The 20,457-nt window shown below is 40.0% G+C and overlaps 1 protein-coding gene and 1 long non-coding RNA gene across 4 annotated transcripts in view; both read left to right on the top strand.

Annotated features, from left to right (window-relative positions):
* LOC146515921 (uncharacterized) overlaps positions 1 to 20,457 on the top strand; it is a 496,024-nt gene that overhangs the window by 459,416 nt on the left and 16,151 nt on the right. The window lies entirely within an intron of this gene.
* Positions 1 to 20,457, top strand: part of cdh13 (cadherin 13, H-cadherin (heart)) — a 490,756-nt gene that overhangs the window by 454,148 nt on the left and 16,151 nt on the right. The window contains exon 10 of one of the 3 annotated variants that reach the window (XR_014875034.1): positions 7,802 to 8,450. Coding sequence is in view for 2 of the 3 variants with exons in the window: in XM_085165989.1 (XP_085022115.1) it covers positions 7,802 to 8,259 (458 nt within the window). In the remaining variant the exon portion in view is untranslated. Of the gene's footprint in view, positions 1 to 7,801; positions 11,836 to 20,457 lie in introns of those variants that run through there. The other 2 variants (XM_085165989.1, XM_085165990.1) reach the window with 2 other exon arrangements.

Here is a 20,457-nt window from a genome sequence, read left to right as displayed (position 1 = left end):
AATCAGGCTCAGGGAGGGGCGGGGCCATCTGCTGTGATTGGTTGGGGTGAGAGAAGGAAGACAAGATAAAGACATGCTGTGGAAGAGAGACAGAGATTAATAACAGATATGATTCAATGCAGAGAGGTCTGTTAATACATAGTGAGTGAGAAAGGTGACTGGAAAGGAAAAACTCAATGCATTGAAGCTATTGAAATAACATTAAAACTGCAGTTTAATTTAATTTACCTTGATTTAAATTAAAATGATGGCTTGTTAGCCTTCATTCACAGTGTTTAAAATGACAATGATGCTAATTATCTTTGTTTCAGTTGGGATTTATACAGTATTTTGCAAAAGTGAGCAAAATTGACATTAGGTTTAACTGTTTACATGGAAATATGAGGCAAAAACCAAGTTTGTACAATTCTACCAAGCTTGATGGTCAATGCTTGGTGTGACCGCCGTTATTCCTCAGTATAATTGTTGTAATTTATCGAAGCAGTCTTTGGGAACAGTTGGATGCCTTTTGTTCTCTGTCAGGATCTGTGGAGGCCAAACCATACCTGATAGAAAAGCACAAAGTGGAGAAGTATCCACGTATGTTTGGATTTCATGCTGAAATAAACCAGAAACCTTTCAGATGGTATTTGATTGTTGATCAGATGTTTAAATGCAGGACTTATAGATGTAGACAGTAAATGTCTTTTAGGTGCTTACTAACTAACATTCACGCTGCAATGGATCAGAGAGCAACATAGGGTTAATATATTACCCAAGCATATTTGCATGCAGACTAGGAGGAGAACACCAACCTGCTCTGCCTCCTGAGCTACAGCCGCCTCAGTCACTGCAGCACCTCTCGTCTGACCTCCGCAAAGATCAGCTGAGGTCTTTTTAAGCAAAAACACTTTCTATGAGATACGTTCTTTCTCTTTTTTATGCAAAGTCAATCAAAATGCAAATGATCAGCCCAATATGTGGGCCAGGTGGACGAGGGATTAAAAGTACAGGTAAACAAAGAGGTGTACCAGCTCACTACAGATGCACTCTCACATTGTTGCATTCAAAAGGTTGCTGTAAATATACATTTTCAATGTCTGGGGTTGATGTTATGAAGTTATCTAATTATGCTCAGTTTGAGTCTTTTCCTAAATCTACCAAGTGATTTTGTGAGTGTAAAAAACCCCAAAACATGCAACACACTTACAATAAGTGAAGCACACTCCTGACTAGGGCTGCCACAAACGATTATTTTGATAGTCGACTAGTCACAGATTATTTTTGTGATTAGTCGACTAATCAGATCATCATCCATTGGACGTAAAACTACAGCTTAAAGCATACGTTTTACGTATATAAGAGCAGATGCATTATTATTATTTAAGCTAACTATCATTAGCTTACAGCTTTAAGTGTTTAAGTTAAGTGCTAACTAAAAATAAAGACAAGATGATAGTTTATTAAATTTTAATGAAATTTGCAGATTGTTTCGGTGAAGTTTAATAAACTCCTTGCTATCTAAAATATAACAGGACACCGGAGTAAATTCTCAGCATCTCACACTTCTGATAATCAGCTGTCTGACGTTTATTCAGCTGTGTAAAAACTATAACTTTAATCTCAGCCAAACCGATTTACTCAGGAACAAATAAAATACTGAAAAACAAACAAGTTATCTAAGTGACTTATATATCATGTTTAACCTGAGTAGCGAAAGACGGCGGTGGGTTTGAAAACGATTTGCCGAGAGTCCGGTGTTCTCACGGCTCTAGTTAGCCTAGCTCCCGGCTAGCTATCGAGCTAGTGGGTAACAGACGTCTCCGAAAACGTCGGAGCGCTTTTGAAAATATGTGGTGTCTTGATAAACTGAGCAGATATTTGAGGTTTACACAGCTACATTCTCACCTGAAAATATGTTAAACGTTTATTTTGTGACCCAGAAAGAATAATAAGAGTAATATTAAAACTAACTAGCTGCCGCCATTGTTGGAAACTGAGCTGGGCTGCGCTATGAATTCTGGGACAGAGCTTCTTCTTCTTCTTCTTCGGGGTTTAACGGCAGCTGGCATCCTTGTACATGCAGTGCTGCCATCTTCTGTTTCAGTCCGTTATTACACTCTTAAATCCTACTACTTATTCCTGCGTCTTTTGGGATCTTACAAAGCTTCAAACGACGCGTCGACTATTAAATCAGTCGTCGACGATTTTAATAGTCGACATAATCGTGACTAGTCGACTAATCGTGGCAGCCCTACTCCTGACAAAACATCTCCTTTCTCTTCATTCAGACTTTGATTTTTTCAAATAGGACCATTGTGCATCCTCATCTGCAGTTACGTCTACCAGGGTCAAAGGAGCAATGCTAAATGACACTTTGTGTTTATATATGCCGAGTCTGCAGTATCTAATAGAAGTGCAGTGTTTGAGGCTTTTGAAAGAGAGTGCACTACTCAGATACCATAATTGAGTTTACATAACAAAAAAATGGTTCTCCTAATGAAATATTAAGAGTAAAATATGATGATATGGATTAGTATTTATATACCTCTTTCCTGGTCTTACGATGCAAAGTCCTTTGACTTGAAACCATACTCACCTCTTTATGTAGCCCTACATCTACAATTATTACCAATCAAGAGTCATTATTATTCTAATATGCATGTCTTTGGACTGTGGGAGGACAGAGCACTGTAGAAAACCCCACTCACACAGTGGGAGAGTCAACATACTCCACATAGCAAGCCCATAGCCACCTCATGACCATAACAGACTGACAGTCACTTTTCTCTTTTTCTCTTTCTCGGGAGGTTTAAACTGAGCCCAGGGAATCTAGAAGTTTAAAGGAAAATCTGAGAGAAGTGTTACAGAAACTCTGGAATCAGTTTCATGTCAAAAATGTTTAAGGGTCAATTCATCCGAGTATTTGATACCCTGTCACACAGTGTTGATTTGGACTGTCCAGAATAGTGGAGCAGTCATAACTGGAGAGATTCCTACAGATCACATGATAACGATGAGGAGAAAAACGATGAGGAAAGCGAAGAGGAGGCTAGACAGACAACCAAGACATTGAATCAGGGTTGCATGACCGACAGTGCTGTCTGTGTTTGTTTGAGTGACAGACCAGAGCTAAAACCTGCCCAGAGGTATTAGCTGTGACTGACAGCGGAAGAGGGGGGTACAGACACTCCTCAATCAGCACCGCTGGAAGAGGCAGATAGGGCCAGCAGAGAAAGAACCCATTCCCAGTGAAAGAGACTGGCGCTGTGCTCGTCTCAGCGGTGTGCTTCTGTTTGTGTGCACGCAGCACCAGGAGAGCTCGTGGCCCTGACGGTACCTCTCAGTGTAAGAACAGCTGGAGTTTTTATGTGGAGGGGTCGTGACAAAACACGCAGACAAATGCAATTATGGAACATCTTTCTGTATCCCTCACTTTAAATGTCTCTTTTAAAGTGTTCTGATGGAAGTCAGTGAAAGTTGTGCAACTTAACTTCATCATCAAGGCCGTCGACAGTCAGCAAGGATCAAAACGCTAACAGACTTAAATACGTTTTCTGCTTGAATCCAGCACACGGACAATCTGCAAACCTTGAAGTTTTTAATGGTCTTTTCGATATTCTTCGGCAAGTTCAGCGTGTGTGGAAAGTGTCGAGGGCTGATGTCAGTATGGATTCATATGTTTGAAATTATGAACAGTCGCTGCAGCAAGTGCACAGCTGCTGTTATCCCAGGGGGGGAAACACATATCAGTCAGTCACCACCTGTGCTGCTTAGAGCCACACTTTGGCCCGATCCCTCCCTTTCCCGTCCTTTCTTCGCTCTGCGGCGCAGCATCATGTGTTAAGACTGTTTATCCTTCTATATGCCTCATAGCTGATAATTAGCTGACACATAAACAAAGTAGGTGGGAAGTGCACGAACTTCCTTCTTTGTACTTTTAAAAAATACTCTCAGAAGTAAAGGCTGGAAGGTCCTGGATTCATTTAGGACGTGGGTGGGGGGCAAAAAAAGAAGGCAGGCTGCTGATCTTATGATTGAACAATAATTAATTTAATAATTAAAGATGGACAAAGCTACGATGTGATGAGTCAACAGACGTAGACCAAAAAAACCCCGATGTCTTGTTTTTTTGTTTTTGTCAAAAAATTAATTCTGATTCTTTTTTCTCTAATGAGAAATAAAACCAGTGTTGGTCAAGTTACTTGAAAAAAGTAATCCAGTTACTTTACTGATTACTTATTTTCAAAAGTAATTAATTACTTACTTAGTTACTTAGTTACTTTTTAAAAACACGATTTACAACCTGAATAGGTGATAAAGTGATAGATCTTTCAGCCCAATTCTACTTTTTCTACATAATCATCATACAAAATGTGATCAAATGGAAAAGTCTCTTTTTAAAACTTGTTTTATTCGTTTTAATCTTTTAACTTTATGCATCAAGCAAAAATTTAATTATCTGCAACATTCTCTGACTGCAAGAAATTAGTTTAACATTTAAACCTATTTTCTGCACATTCCTGCACATAAAATAAAATATTTTGTGTGTTTACACTCAGTCTTTCAAATAGATGCAAGTAAAACACAGCAGAAAATAAATAAAGTCAAAGACTAGCGGTCCTGTTGCTCTATTTTCACCTGTAAAGCAGGAGTGGGGTAGGCGGAGGGTTACCCTGGTGCAGGTGTGCAGCGGTCAGTGGAAGAATCCGCGAGTTTCTCTGTGAGTTTCCCATTACGTCGTAGCTACTCGGTGCTTGTTTGGAAGTTTAGGGGTTTTTTCCGCTGTAAAAAGAAGTTTTCTTCCCACGCACAACGGACACTAATGTTTTTGTCACTTTTTATGGAATCAAACTCAAAGTAAGGTCAGTACTTCCACGCTTTAAACGCTGCACGCTCATACTCTCTCTGCACTCGATATATGATCCATTGTTGATCTGCACACAGCTGTTGTCACGAACGTCGCACTCGCTTACGTCACTGTCATGAGACATTCTCGCAAAAATCACGGTTTTAGTAACGCAGTAACGCAGCGTTCCTACGGGAAAGTAACGGTAATCTAATTACCGTTTTTGCAATAGTAATCCCTTACTTTACTCGTTAGTTGAAAAAAGTAATCGGATTACAGTAACGCATTACTAACACGTTACTGCCCATCTCTGAATATAACTGACGAGATGAACGTCACATTGTATCCAGAGAGATTTAAAACCATCACCTGAACGAATAAAATCATCAAGAAAGTTTTCTTATAGAATTAAATTTGACTAGATTTCTTTTTCCAACCAACAAGAGAAGAAACAGAACGTAGATTTATGGCACCTCGATACTGGCTTTGCTTTTCAGACCTAGAAGTGACGTCCACACTAGACACAAAATAACCTCTAAGAGATACAAGTTAATAACGTTTCCATTGGAAACCGCAGCGGTGTGTCAGATGTGGCGATAAAGACAGAGCTCAGCATTAGAACATTTCAGTCCTCTGTTTTATATTTACCTGCTTTTTCTCAGAGTGATGGAAATGACTCATAAGAAAGTAGGACAAGGGCACATGGCTCACCTACCTCCAGGATGTGTAGCAGTACATTTGGGGCTTACAGTATTATTATTTTGAAGAGGATAACCTAAAGCACGGACAAGAGCTGCAGTCATGCACATGAACAAATGCAATTGATCAAATTCATACAAAACCAACCCAGAATCTCAAAGTGAATCCCCAACCACTGCTGTCCCAAGAGACACTTTAAGATGACTGTTAGACTTGGGGTTTTTTTGGGCTCCATAGTCCACAACAACAACTTCACTACTGCCCTGATTGGAAGCATTCGAACCTTCAATGCCCTAAAAACTAGATAAAAGATGAATGAGACGTCAGAGCTCTAAAGAAAAGCAACATAATAATAATAATTCTTCCTCCTCACACTGCTGTGGCACTCAGTCACCAAACCACAACCCAAATGAGTACTTGTGAGAGATTTGAATGTTGCACCACTATAACTACCATTGTTCAGTCAAGGAAATAAACATCTTCTGGCTTATTGGCTGGAAAAACTAACATCAAATACAAAACTAAACTGGGAACAAGAAACTCTAGAAAACAAACCAGGAACTGAGAACTGGGAGTTGGCTCGTGACACGGAGGGAAAACAGCATTGTGAGGGTACGATGTGACAAAGAGAGAACACAGCGCTTAAATACACAAGAATGGGAAACACAGCTGGGACGAATCCAACATAATGAGATGAGAGGAAAGCAAAACACTGATCACAGGACGTGAGACTACCAAAGTAAAACAGGAAACACAAGACAAGCACGGAGATGCAGACTTGACCAGGAGGCACGGCTGACGGGGAACCCACAGGAGAAGCACGAGCACGAGTTTTTATTCTCAAAGATATTTTTATTGATTTAAAGCAACAAAGAAAAACAGATACACACAGAATGAAATATTAGAATACAGATTAATGACACACTCACATGTCTTGTAATTGCTTACATCAGTTTACCCCCTACCCATACCACTTAGAACCTCTATCCCTCAGGCCAGGTAGGAAAAAAAATAATAAAATAAATAAAACAAAATAAAACAAAAATAAAATAAAATAAACAAAATAAAACAAAAAGAAAAAAAGAAAATAAAATAAACAAAATAAAACAAAAATAAAAAATAAAATAAACAACAGAAACAAAAAACAAAACAAAAAAACACACACACATGATAAAAAATAAATACAAAAAAAACATTGCAAATACAACAAAAAACAAAAATAAGACAAACACACATGACTAGAAAAAATAAACAAATAAAATAAAATAACATTTTTTAAATTTTTTTTTAAAAAAAATAAAAAAAAAAAGAAGAAGAGGGGGGGGGGAGGACTTACTGAGTAAGTCAGGTTCGCAACCTGGAGGCTGGAAAAGTCTTTCAGGAATTGTCCCCACACCTTGTAAAACTTACCGCTGTTATTACTAATCGCATATCGGATCTTTTCAAGGCTCAGATCGTACATAAGGTCCCTCAGCCATTGCGTCTGGGTGGGCAGAGGGGCAACCCTCCATCTTAGTAGGATTGCACGCCTAGCTACAAGGGAGGCAAAGGAGAAGCATGCGAGCACAGAGAGTTTGAGACAAGAAAGGTGTAGCACAGGAGAGGCAAAGAAACGAAACCAAAGATCTAAAGATCACTCAAACACAACCAGACACTCACAGAAACAATATTAATAAGCAAAAACACTGAGTCAGGACTCGTGACAGGTCATTTATTACCAGGAAGCTTTCCTGTAATCTGAGTACAGGAGCAACACGTCCTGTTGTGTCTGTGCAGAGGAAGACCTCGAGCTGTTTACAGCCACCCGAATGTTCACATAGTCATTCATGATCAGAGTGTGACGACACATATCAACCTGCAGGGGGTTTGTGTGAAGAATGACCTCAGTATTTATAACGTTATTGTGAGCTCTGAGTTAAATGACAGATTTTCTAAGTAAACACAATCTGCCTGTTTTAGAGTTCTCAGCTCTGGCAGACAGGTAAAATGTGTCGGCATGCATATTGTGACACATTTCAGCAGGAAGCGCACCAGTTTCAGTGTGTTCTGTCGTGTCTCTTGAGAAATTTTAAAGTATGATGCAACAAAATGTAATGAACCTGATGCAACTTAAACGGTGGCAATTTCCATGGCTTCAGTTGTCAGGAATGCCTTTGCACCTGCTTACTTTGTGTTTGCTGCACACACACATGTTTAGTTGTGCTTTGCAAAGGAGCTAAGCTAGCTAAGGACATAGCTTTGAAGCCCATCCAATGTTTTCTTTGTCTTCCACAGCGACGCACTCACAAATCAGGCTTCTGCGCAGTCTGAAGAAAGACAACTACCAACTCCCGCTGCTCATCACGGACTCAGGGGTGCCCCCTTTGTCCAATAATACAGAGGTCAAGGTTCAGGTTTGCATCTGTAATAAGAACCGGATGCACTGCAGCTCGGCCCACTCCCACCGTGCCAGGTTTCTTGTGCCGCTCGCAACGCTCCTGCTCACCTTACTCTGTAAGTACATCGCAAACAACTCCCACAACAACAGAAAACTCTGGTTTTTCGTGTGTTTTTCATTTTCTCCTCAGTTCAAAAGTGAATTCCTGCTGATTCCAGAACAGACTCGGGTACAAAATCAATGCAGACAAACATCGAGCATCATTTTATTTAGGAGCAAAGCAGTTTTTGCACTTATGTTCACGTGTAAAGAAAAAGGATTTGAATTCTTTGCCTGGGAAGAATACATCATTTAATTCAAGATGCACAAGTGTGTCTTGTACATTTTGTGTTTCTATATTTCCTGCCTACAAGCCTAAGGCGCTCCCAAGGAAGTCAAACTTGAATTTACTCTAAATATCTCATTTAAGCCAAGTGATGGTATGAATAATTCAGCCTTCTCCATTTACAGCACGTACGTAATGGAGGACATCCAACAGCTAGTTTGGTGAGAAGAAAACTCATTTGCATCTTTAAGGCCCCAGATCCCGTTCCCGCTCAGTCTGGGCTTGTTCTCTGTAGTTTATAGGCGAGCTCGCTGTACGCCGGCGGCTGTCTACAGCAGGAGGGATGGTGACGGAGTAAAGCGAGAGAAGGAGATGATGAGGAATGAGAGGGTAAAAAAAAATAATGTGATGGATGGGAGGAACAGAGAAGGGATTTCATTTCAGCGCTGAAAGATGGGTAGCTGTAATTATTCCATCTTTGTTCTGCTAATTTGTGTTTGACTGTAAAATGTTTTACTTGTGATCGTGCGACAAATCACAGCCATGCTTCTACTGATCTTAACACACCTTTCCTCCCTTTTTCTCATCTCCCATCAATCCTGTCAAACTCTCTTCCTTCAGCCTCCTCTGCCACAGTTTTTTTGCACCACTTGTCTTGTGCTTCTCTGTTTAGCCCCATAATCCTTTGCTCGTGGGCAGCATCTCTGCTGTTCTTCTTCTAGCTTCTAGCATGACTCAGTGATCTTCCTATAGCTATAGCTCAATCTGTGGATGCACATCTTCTCTCTGAATACTCACTCCTAACTGTTACGTGTTACAGAAAGCATTGTTTGAAGTGGCGCCTGCGCCCACTCTTCATCTTCTTCAGATTCAGCTACGTGCACTCAGTTACCTGCAACTTCTTCAACTCCTGTTAAGTATTAAATTAAAATGACGGCGTGTAGCAAGCGGCGGCATAAGCACACCGCACGACAGCGTTGATAGGCCATTAGTCGCGGTTTCGCTGCGACACACTAATCACGAGCTGATGCTGCATCAGCGTTCAAGGACAAACAGCCACCTCTTGGAAAGTTTTATGGCAGCGATCCTGAGACTATCCCAGCTGGAGCAGTCAGGTACGGGGGGTTTCCATGGCAGCACAAACCTGTGTCTGAACTCAAAGCCTTCTAATTGGTTGACATGCCAAAGACGATGTTAAGAAAGTCTTTGCAAGATGTCCTTTTTGCACTGAACGACAGTAGCCTTCATTACTCTACTGTAACTAATGCAGTGATAGACAGCGGCATTCATTAACCAAATAGGTTCTCCAGGACACGGATTCTTGGATCGTTCCAGAGGCTGTGCGCATCCGTTCATTTGGCCCGGAGTACGTTGGTGTAGTCGGAACGCACGCTGCAGACGGTGGAGTTACCCCGAAGCTGGAGGTTGAAGATTACAGACGGAGAGGAAACAAGAAAAGTGTGTGTGTCTGTATCTCTACTGGGAATCTGAGACAGTATTACAGCTCAGCAGCAGAGGTTCACCAATCCAGACACAGAACATCTCCACACACACACTGCGGGAGCTCAGAGAGATGACTTCTGCTCAAGCTCATCACACAGACCTGTGCTGGGGGACAGATAGAGGGGACTGATCGCTGCAGTGTGTAGTCAGATAGTCTGACAGAGAGGCAGAGAGTATCCTGTTCCAATTCCCTTATCTCCAAGCTGAACTCTGACCCCGAAAGACAGAGATGAGGGGAAGAAAAATGAAAAGAGCCAGAGGGGGAAGGATGGGGAAAGGAGAAGAAAGCAGGGTGCAGATTAAACTCTTTGTTTTTTGCTCGCTGGGCTACAGGCATGCAGAACGCACGGCCAGCACAACATCTTAATTCTTCTGTTTCCTTGTATCTGTAGCTCTCCTCTCTTAATCCCCAACCAGGTCTACTAAATATTTAATCTATAAAATAATTGGCATCCACAAATCATTTCTTCAGGTAAAGCACGTGGGGTTATGTCAGTGAACATAACAGGGAAGTATCTATATTAAATGTTTATGCTGGGGGAATTGGCAGACATATTTCTTTTTTTTACCCCATTATCTACATTTGCGGACTTTATTTATGGCTATGTTTAGAAAGACGGAGGCAGGAGACACAGAATAATTAAAATGCTTCCCTTAACTGGGCATTCTTGATTTTCAAGCTCGTGTTTTCTGTAGAGCGGCCCAATCAGATGTCAAAGCCTCTTGCACACACACAAGTTGTCCTTCAGCGCTACGATACACCATCTTCCACCTTTCCAGCCTCCTAATGTCTCTATAAAACAAGATTTTTGTCTTCCTGTTTCCGAGGCATGAAGCAGGACTGCTAAAGGACACCTTGTGCTCATCATCTATTTAATTTTTTAAGACTCTATATTTGTCAAAATGATAAATATGTGAGACCGTCTCCTCAGCATGTGTAGAGGAGACTATTATTAGACTTTTATTAAAGGCTTATAGTTGTGTTTTAAGCCTGAGTAACCTCTAACAGCCAACACATAAAATGAACATCGGTGTCTCAGTAGATTTGTTAGGAAGCTTCTAGGAAATGCAGCTTCCTAACAAATGTTTAACTATGTAAACTATGATTAAGAGAAATGTACCTGTGTGCTGTCTTTACTGCATCCAATGGAAACACTACTGGACAGCAGTGTTGGTCAAGTTACTTGGAAAAAGTAATCAGTAACTAATTACTGATTACTTCCCCCCAAAAAGTAATCCCGTTACTTTACTGATTACTTATTTTCAAAAGTAATTAATTACTTAGTTACTTAGTTACTTTTTAACGACACGATTTACAACCTGAATAGGTGATAAAGTGATAGATCTTTCAGCCCAATTCTACTTTTTCTACATAATCCATCATACAAAATGTAATCAAATGGAAAAGTCTCTTTTTAAAACTTGTTTTATTTGTTTTAATCTTTTAACTTTATGCATCAAGCAAAAATTTAATTATCTGCAACATTCTCTGACTGGAAGAAATTAGTTTAACATTTAAACCTATTTTCTGCACATTCCAGCACATAAAATAAAATATTTTGTGTGTTTACACTCAGTCTTTCAAATAGATGCAAGTAAAACACAGCAGAAAATAAATAAAGTCAAAGACTAGCGGTCCTGTTGCTCTATTTTCACCTGTAAAGCAGGAGTGGGGTAGGCGGAGGGTTACCCTGGTGCAGGTGTGCCGCGGTCAGTGGAAGAATCCGCGAGTTTCCCATTACGTCGTAGCTACTCGGTGCTTGCTCGGAAGTTTAGGGGTTTTTTTCGCTGTAAAAAGAAGTTTTCTTCCCACGCACAACGGACACTAATGTTTTTGTCACTTTTTATGGAATCAAACTCAAAGTAAGGTCAGTACTTCCACGCTTTAAACGCTGCACGCTCATACTCTCTCTGCACTCGATATATGATCCATTGTTGATCTGCACACAGCTGTTGTCACGAACGTCACACTCGCTTACGTCACTGTCATGAGACATTCTCGCAAAAAAATCATGGTTTTAGTAACGCGGTAACGCAGCGTTCCTACGGGAAAGTAACGGTAATCTAATTACCGTTTTTGCAATAGTAATCCCTTATATTACTTATTACCGCGGAAGCACTAGCTGGTAGTCGGCCGTACGCGTGTCTTAGTGCAGTTGAACACAATCCACTACAATCCGCTTGTAGTCGAAAAACAAACAGGCAAACATTTATTTCCACAGTGATCCACAAATACAGTGATCCATTTGAATGTTCATGTACACTACAAACACGGTAAGAAACTGTTTTTCTCCACAGCTAGTTAAAGCCCCCGTTGCTCCACACTGTCCGTCGCAAAAAACGCTCCCCCGTGCACAGTTACCGTGTGTTAAAGGAACAGTATGTAAAATTAAATAAGGCAAGAAAAAATACAATTTAACTGTAAATCTTACACTAAACAAATTATAAAATAAAAACTGAAATTCCCCATTATCGTATACTTATCCTTATCCAAAATGATTCAAATTATTAACAAATATACACTCTGTGCAATTTGAGTAAACTAAGAGATGATTATACCTTTATCCTATACATTACTAGTTACTTGAAAAAAGTAATCGGACTACAAGTAACGCGTTACTGCCCATCTCTGCTGGACAGTTTCCCTAACGAAATGCAATGCAAATAACTAGCAGGCAGCAGCAAACGTGTTTTATTCCTATGATGAGGAGTCAACTTCTCCTGTCACACTAATCAGGTTATTGCAAAAATATGCACAGATGTCATTCTGCACAGTGAAGCTCAAATATAAGTGAAATTATGAAAATAAAAAATAAATGCAACTATATTCATTCATTAGCTCAGTCTTCTTAAGACGTTTTTTACACTAAACATCTACTAATAAATGTGTCAGAAGAAGCAGCAGAAGGAGAAAAAGACAGAAGCAAGAAGTTGTGTTTGGACTGAGGGTCATTTATCAATCTGGTGTTTGAGTGGAGCTCAAGGAGAAGAAAGAGAAAATGACTGTAATCTTCACCAGTGCTTCAGTTCAGTATCCTCTGTAAAGCATTCAGTAGGTAGAAACAGTATCAATGCAGAAGACGGAGAAAAGAAAACTGCATCATCTGACCGCCTCTGTGGCAGATTTCCCTTTTTGTTTTATATTAACTGGACCAAGAGTTGTGAAGCATGTACTTAACATAGCAAACTCCAGTCTCACCTTATCCCACCTGCATCCATCCATCCCCTCCACCATGTCCTAGCTTGCTTTCTGCATCAGCTCTCAGCCAAATAATGCATCACTAGGCTTGGTTTTCACACCAATACATAATATATATAACCCCGCTGGACGAATACAGAGTACAAGTGTGTGTCTGTATTTGCACTGTGCCAACATATACTGTGTCTTCTAATGCTCAACAACCCTTTGTTTGCACTTGCAGGATTGGTAGATAAATCCCAGGGCTTTGCGGGGGCCTACTTCCACTCCCTCCCACTGTAAAGCTTTCTTTGTAGTTCCCTGTGCCACAGACTCGAACAAAAATCACTTCGTATACACAAATTCGCAAAGATTACCAGGAAAGTAGGACACAATTACAGTATTATTCTATAGTGCTGTAGGAGAAAATACATGCAGATATATTATGGCAAACACACGTTTAGATGGAGGGTGCTAAATCTCTATTCTTCACAAGACAGAGAATTTCCTAAACGGGCACACGAAGTGATGTCACTCAGGTTTTTTCCCCCACAGGCTACAGATGCACTCAAAAACTAAAGTGACTCATAAGCAGGAGTCCTAATTTTAGAATTACAAGTAGTATTTCTTTGCTTAATACAGCTCACAGGTGGAATACTATTATAGATGACCACACTGCCCCCTATCAGTCGATATGTGAACTGTGCTCTGCATAGAACATGCAGTATCTCCCTGCAGCAGCCTCACTGTTGCAGTTCAAAGTTGATGATGTGAGGCTGGAAGCAGTAAGTTGGCCAATATGGACAGTGTATAAATCAAGTGTATTTTAGTGGTGGTGGACTTTGCTGGATTTTGAAGATTGATATGTTGTGACTTACTTTGCTTATTTGGCTTATGTGAAATGATTTGATAAAATGAAAACTTGTAGTGGAAGGAGCGCCAAAGTTCTTTTTTTTTTTTGCTTCCTCAATCCTGCATTTCATCGTACCTGCTCTGAGTCAACCTAGGAAGGTCTTCCAGCTCAAACTGCATGCTAAACTCTTTTCCTCCCAGGATTACAAGCTTCAGCTGCATTAATGCACTGCAGAGAACTGCAGATTTTCTCTGTTTCTCTGTGTTTTCAGCAAGTGTAATGATGTAATTCCAAGGGTATAGGCGAGAGAGAGAGACAGTGAGAGGGTGGAGTAAAAACAAGGCATTTATCATTAAACACAACAAACAACTCCCAGCCCAGATGCCACTAATTTACCTCCATCCTTCTGGGGGTTTAGACCACACTATTCCTCCTTTCTGATCCCTCGCTTTGCTCTGACAGCCACTTTTCGTCTTCCTTCTCTAGCTCTACACTAATCCCCTCCCAGCTACTGAGACAGGATGTTTAGGGGCTTATTTACTCTTGTATAAATACGACTTTTTCATAGCTTTCCTTAAAGAGGCCGCACACCAGAAAGATGCGTATGGCTGAAGGGTCGTCTCTTCCTTCACTGAATCACGCTGTGAAGATCTTTGAACCAAGATATGAAAAGACACATTAGTGCCCTGTTTCTTAAGACAACAAGCCTAAACTGTACTGTAATGAGTGCTCTGATACCATCAGAGTGTATTCATATATAATGACAAGTAACTTATACTACTAGAAAATAGGGCTGGGCGATATGGCCTAAAATTCATATCGCAATATAATTTGAAGCATGTGCAGTAACGATATATATCACGATATATTATTTTCTTCTGTATAACGTATTTTCCACACTATAAGGCACACTTAAAATGTTGCTGCTTTATTGGGTGTAACAATTAAGTTTAACATCCAGGCATCCATGAAAACAGAATTTATTAAATTTAACGGAGTTAGAAGTTAGCAGGAAGTTAGCTCGCTAGTTTCCACCTAAACATTTCATACCATGTTCTGACTGAGAGATTTTTGAAACTAATTCAAACGTACAGCTCTCCTACCACTTCCAACATAATGAAGACAGAAAACTAAACAGCAGTGACGTTTGTAGGGTTACTGAAGTTGGGCTAGCTGCTATATAATGTTGTGCTACGTGATTGCTAGCGACACCGCTATGTTAGCATAACATTAGCACAGTGAAGCTATGTTAGCATAACATTAGCACAGTGAAGCTATGTTAGCATAACATTAGCACAGTGACATTAGCACAGTGAAGCTATGTTAGCATAACATTAGCACAGTGAAGCTGGAGGATGAACGCCAACTTTTTTTCCACTCGATAAAAGTTAACGTGAGGGATTCTGGTGGTCAGAGACAAATGCAGTCGCATAGCAGGATGCTATACGCGGGCCAAAGTTCAGTCAGGAGAACAACTGAGATTATTCATCCACAATACGAGGTTAGTTATTAATATACTGCAACAACATGGGACTAGAGCAGCTGCAGAGAATTCAGCATTAATGAATCAATGTTACGGAAGTGGAGGAAGCGAGTTTTTGGCTTTCCCCATATTTAAAAAGTGCTTCATCTCTTTGCTATGACTGTCGCCCACCATATTTTGCAGATGATAATTGTTGTAGCCGCTGAGATTTCGACCAAAACAGGCGCAGCTTGATGACATCATCAACATGCACTATCGCGATAGAGCGATATAGTCAAAATCTCTATCGTTGGCCAAATTTATATCGTTTCTATCGTATATCGTTTATATCGCCCACCCCTACTAGAAAACACAGAGTAACATGGAAACTGTACATGTTGACATTTTTGGGACACCAAAAACTTTGCTGTGTTTGCTTTAAAGATGTTTGAATAATTTCTTGATCATTAGCAAGTCATGCTTAAGGGCTTCATTAATAGTTAATGATTATGAATTTGTTGCATCAGACAGCCCTCATGTATTATGAATGATTTATTGCTACATTTGTACATCTGGTAAATGGCAGGGACACGTAGGAGCTTCTCGGTCCCCAAACTGGAAGCAAAAGTCAAGAAAAATGTATAACACAGACGAGGTAATGCAGATTTTAACACCAGCTGCTTGATTTCCACAGTTCTGTATTAATACCAGCCCCTGAAAAGAGTTCTTACAGCTTACTTTCATTACAGGTTAATAATAATTACGGTAGTGTCACATTTAGATTCCAGGACTTTAGTACTGTGCACAGTTTTATTCACACTTTACATAGAATCAAACTATTATTGCAAGATACTGTTGAACTACTGAGTCTCGCCTACAGGCTTTAACATTTGGATAAATCGGTGCAAACGCTTAAAACAGAACTTTTAATCTGCTTAATCGTTTTCAACAACACGACCCAGCTGACTGTTATTAATTTTAGCAATAAGGAGGCAAAGAGACAGCTCCCTGTTTGCATCAGGGGAGCTGACATGGAGCAGGTGATGAGCGTTTTTCTTGGGAACCAATTTCACAAAATTCTCGTACTCGAGGCACATGTCCATCTTGGTAAATAAAACTCAGAAACAGCTCTATTGCTTATCTTTGATGTGTGCAGGGTTGCCTTCTGGTAGTACAGTCTCCTCAGTTCCCACTACCTTCCTTCTGTTTGTTATCATCCGTCTGCACTTCTCTAGTCCGAATGATATTCCGATGTTGCATTTGTAGATCCGTGTGGTTTGGATCAGTCAATCACTGTGTCATTCACTCCTGGCATACAGCTTGATATCTTAGAGGAGATGCCTAATGGGTATGTGTAGCCAGCCTTGTTAATGATCTGGCTGATGGGGATCAGGCCTATGTAGTAACTTGATGGTGACTTGTGTAATCAGCTTGAATTGGACTTTTCCATCCTGACGAAGACTTTTATGGTTCTGTTAATCTTTTATATTTTTAGGTTTTATCTTTTATATTCTGGTCTTCCAGTCTTTAGTTATTGCTCTACCAGGAGAGGTAGGTAAGGCTTATTAACACAGTTTCTTTATAATGCTTCTTACTCCTTGCTGCTGCAGTGCCTCTGTGTTCAGCTTGTAACCATGACATACCTGAGTTAATCTAGTGTCACCTTCGTCTCCTTTCAGCAATTAGACAGGCTGGGGAATCTGTTGCTGCTCCCTCCAGTGTCCTGATTGTTCCTCGCCTCCTGCAGCTTGTTAAATTTGCACTTTGCACATTAAGCTGTTGCTTTTACCCACAGAGACTTACCATATGTGAAAACGGCAAAGTCAACATCTGTGATGTGCTGTGATATTTAAATAGACCATTCTTGGTAAAAGGTATTCCTTTTTTCTATTACTGTAAGATGAAACCTGATTCACTTTATGGCAGCAGTTGGAGAAATAAGATAAGACTTTATTGATCCCACAATGGGGAAATTTTTGTGTCACCTCAGCTCAGGTATATATACAGATATCAGAAGGAAATACAAAAATACAATAAGTACAATCAATGAAAAAAAAGTAAGATAATACACTATATACAATGGTAGCATACACAGTATGTGATTATGGATATGGTTGGAAATATGGAAGACATAAACTATATAGCTTGATATAGCTATTGTACCACTACTATTCCTGTTTATAGACATGTACACACTAAATATACAGACATATATACCTGCACATGTCCATACACGTGGAAGGTCCATGAATGAATGAAAGGGGAACTAAAGAATATGAATGTAAACATAAATAAATGGGGAAGTGAAAAGTACTGTTATATCACTTATACTCTTAACACTGTCTTATATTCACAGCACATCTATATGTGCATCCATGTTTGACACTTCGCAGTAAACAGTGTGAATAAAGAAATTCAATGTAACGTAAATATAACATAAAGAACTTGCTCATAGGGGGTCATGTGATCGTTGGGCCTTTCTCTGCTTTCTTTCTATTATTGTTCGGTCTTTACCTTCCAATATAAAGCGCCTTGAGGCGACTGTTGTTGGGATTTGGTGCTGTATAAATAAAACTGAATTTAGTTGAATGTCAAGGCTTGCATCTACTTGTCTTTGTTAGACGAAGAACAACGCTGTCAGACTCTCATTAGGCTTGCAAACCTAGTATTGGAGTTTCGAGTACCTTCGAGTGCTAAATAAATAAACGCCTTTTATATTCAGCTAACTCAGAACTCCATGCTTTGGAATGATACAGTTTCATTTTACAGAGTTAGGGACAATTATAGCTCACTTTCCTCAAGATAGCTTCATAATGTCACAAAGAGACAGAAAGAGAGGTACAGATAAGGGAGTGCTTACACAGAGAAATGACTGAAAGGCATGCTGCCATGTCAAACGCATTGTTTTTTTTGACTGATACTGACTGCCAACTTATTATACAAAGCACACAAGAGCTGCGACCGTAACTCACGCACCCACTCATGTGCTGACAATGGAAATCCATAAAGAATAATGCAACAGTAAACGCTTTAGAAAGAAAAACTAGCTATGACAAATTGCCACCTACAAATTTGTTGTTTTATACACATTTTGTTGCATGCATTTCGCTAGATTAGCAGTAAAATGCAAGGTTTACAGGTAAGCCTGTTAAGTAAGGAAAGTGCTGTATACTGAGCTGTTATTAAAAAAACATAGCATAAGCTTAAAAAGGTAAGAGCACTACACGTGTTACGTTAAAGCTATTAAAATACAAAGTATCAGACGGCTGCTGGAAGCAGGTTCTCCTTCATTCTGCAGACTGCATTTTAAGGTTTTAGAAGTTTGTTTTTTTTCTCTTTATTTGGTTTTCCAGTGTTCTTTATCATAAAGGCAACTAAGATTCAAATATAAATGATTACATATATACAATAAAAATTAAACAAAGTAAAAACAAAACAAAAGCAACAACAAACAACGAAAGAACGTTGGACAGAGGATGCTATTTATCGAACCACCAATGAGGCTCAGTGATCATTTATATCTGTACAGTATTGAAGAGATCTATAAAAGGTTGCCAGGTTGAATGGAATTCCTCCAACCTCCCCTTTAGTAGGAGTTTAATTCTTTCCAGCTGCAAGTGTCTCAATACATCTTGTATTAACGCTGATGTGGTAGGAGGCACCTTTTGTTTCCAATTTAGTAGAATCAAGCGGCGTGCCAGCAGCGTCACAAAACGTATCACATTATTTTGGGTGGCTGATCGGTCTACAACAACCGGCTTCACAAATAAAGCAGAGATTGGGTCTGGTTTAAGTGTTTTTTTAGAATTTTAGATAAGATATGAAAGACATTATTCCAGTATGTTGCTATACAGGGACAATTCCAAAACACATGCGCCAGTGAAGCAGGTTGCTGTTTACATCTTTCGCAGGACGAGTTTACATTGGGGAACATTTTTGACAATTTCAACTTTGATAAATGGAGTCTATGTAGCACTTTAAACTGTAAGAGTCCATGATGAATACAAACAGAGGAAGAGTGTACATTTTCCTGGGCTTTTGTCCATTGATTGTCTGTAATTCTCGTACCAAGGTCACTCTGCCAGGCCTCTCTCAGATAGTCAAGTGTGATAGTTCCATCCAGTTGTAGGTTTTAGAAGATTTAACCGAACATGGGACAAGAAATGATGCAAGTTCTTATGATCCGATCAATTAAGTAATAAAAACAGTGAGAAAGTCTGTTTTGAAGACTCACAGTAAGGTGCAGTGATGTGAGATTCCTCTGGAGCGCTGTCGATGTTTTGGTTTCCTTTGTATACAATATACAGTAAACTGATTATGCTCTATTTTACTTCCTTGACTGTACGGGGACCAATTAGCTGCTTATCTCTGTCGACAGTGCACATTCACATAAAGAACCTGAGAATCCCCCAGCCCGTTCTCACTCCTGAGGCGTAACATGGCGACGTTTTGTCACGTCCCGCGGCGTTCCTGAGGAACGCAAAAGGAGACCTTTGGCGTTCTTATGGTACGTGGCAGGTTATGGCTGAAATCCAGTGCAATGACGCTCCCGCGGTAATAGACGTTCCAGCCCTGTATTCCAGACCTAAACCTAACCTTATCCCTAGCCCTAACCATAACCCTTTTCCTGACCTTAACCAGGACTTTAATGATGTTAAATAGCGTGTTTCTAAGCGATTTGAAGAAAAAGAGCGAACATGCGTAGATTGAGTCCATACGGTTCTCATATTTCCTCATTTTTCCGAGGTCGTCATTTAGGAACGTGGTGGGTAGCTGAAAACGTAATATGTTGACGATTTGTCACCTAGCGTAAAATGTTATGCTTTGGGAGTGAGAACGTGTTGAATCCCCCTTCTTAGCGTGGATTCGTATGAATTAACACCAAATAATGTGGATTAGTGGAGCAGGTGTTAACAGTAAAAGTTATGTTTAGTATTATTAACTCGTAATTCCATTTAATTCAATAAAGTGCTGATGAATGGACTCAAAAAGCACGGGTGTGTAACTAAGACTGTCCGAATCGTGCCGTATCCAACATATAATCTCCTGATATCAGAGAAGAGATAAAAATGGAGGTAATGGAAGAAAAAGAGGCGGCGGGATAATGAAAATGGCAAACAGGAGTAAGGGTTTCTGTCCAAGCCTCAGCCGTCTCCAGACATATCAGAAATAGAAGGCAGACTATGCGGAGATGGCTGCCAGAGAGGCAATCAATAAACTTTCACATTTCAT

The sequence above is a fragment of the Neolamprologus multifasciatus genome, chromosome 7 (assembly GCF_963576455.1).
Source record: "Neolamprologus multifasciatus chromosome 7, fNeoMul1.2, whole genome shotgun sequence".
NCBI classification, from domain to species: domain Eukaryota; kingdom Metazoa; phylum Chordata; class Actinopteri; order Cichliformes; family Cichlidae; genus Neolamprologus; species Neolamprologus multifasciatus.
This window is presented reverse-complemented; position numbering and strand designations above follow the sequence as displayed.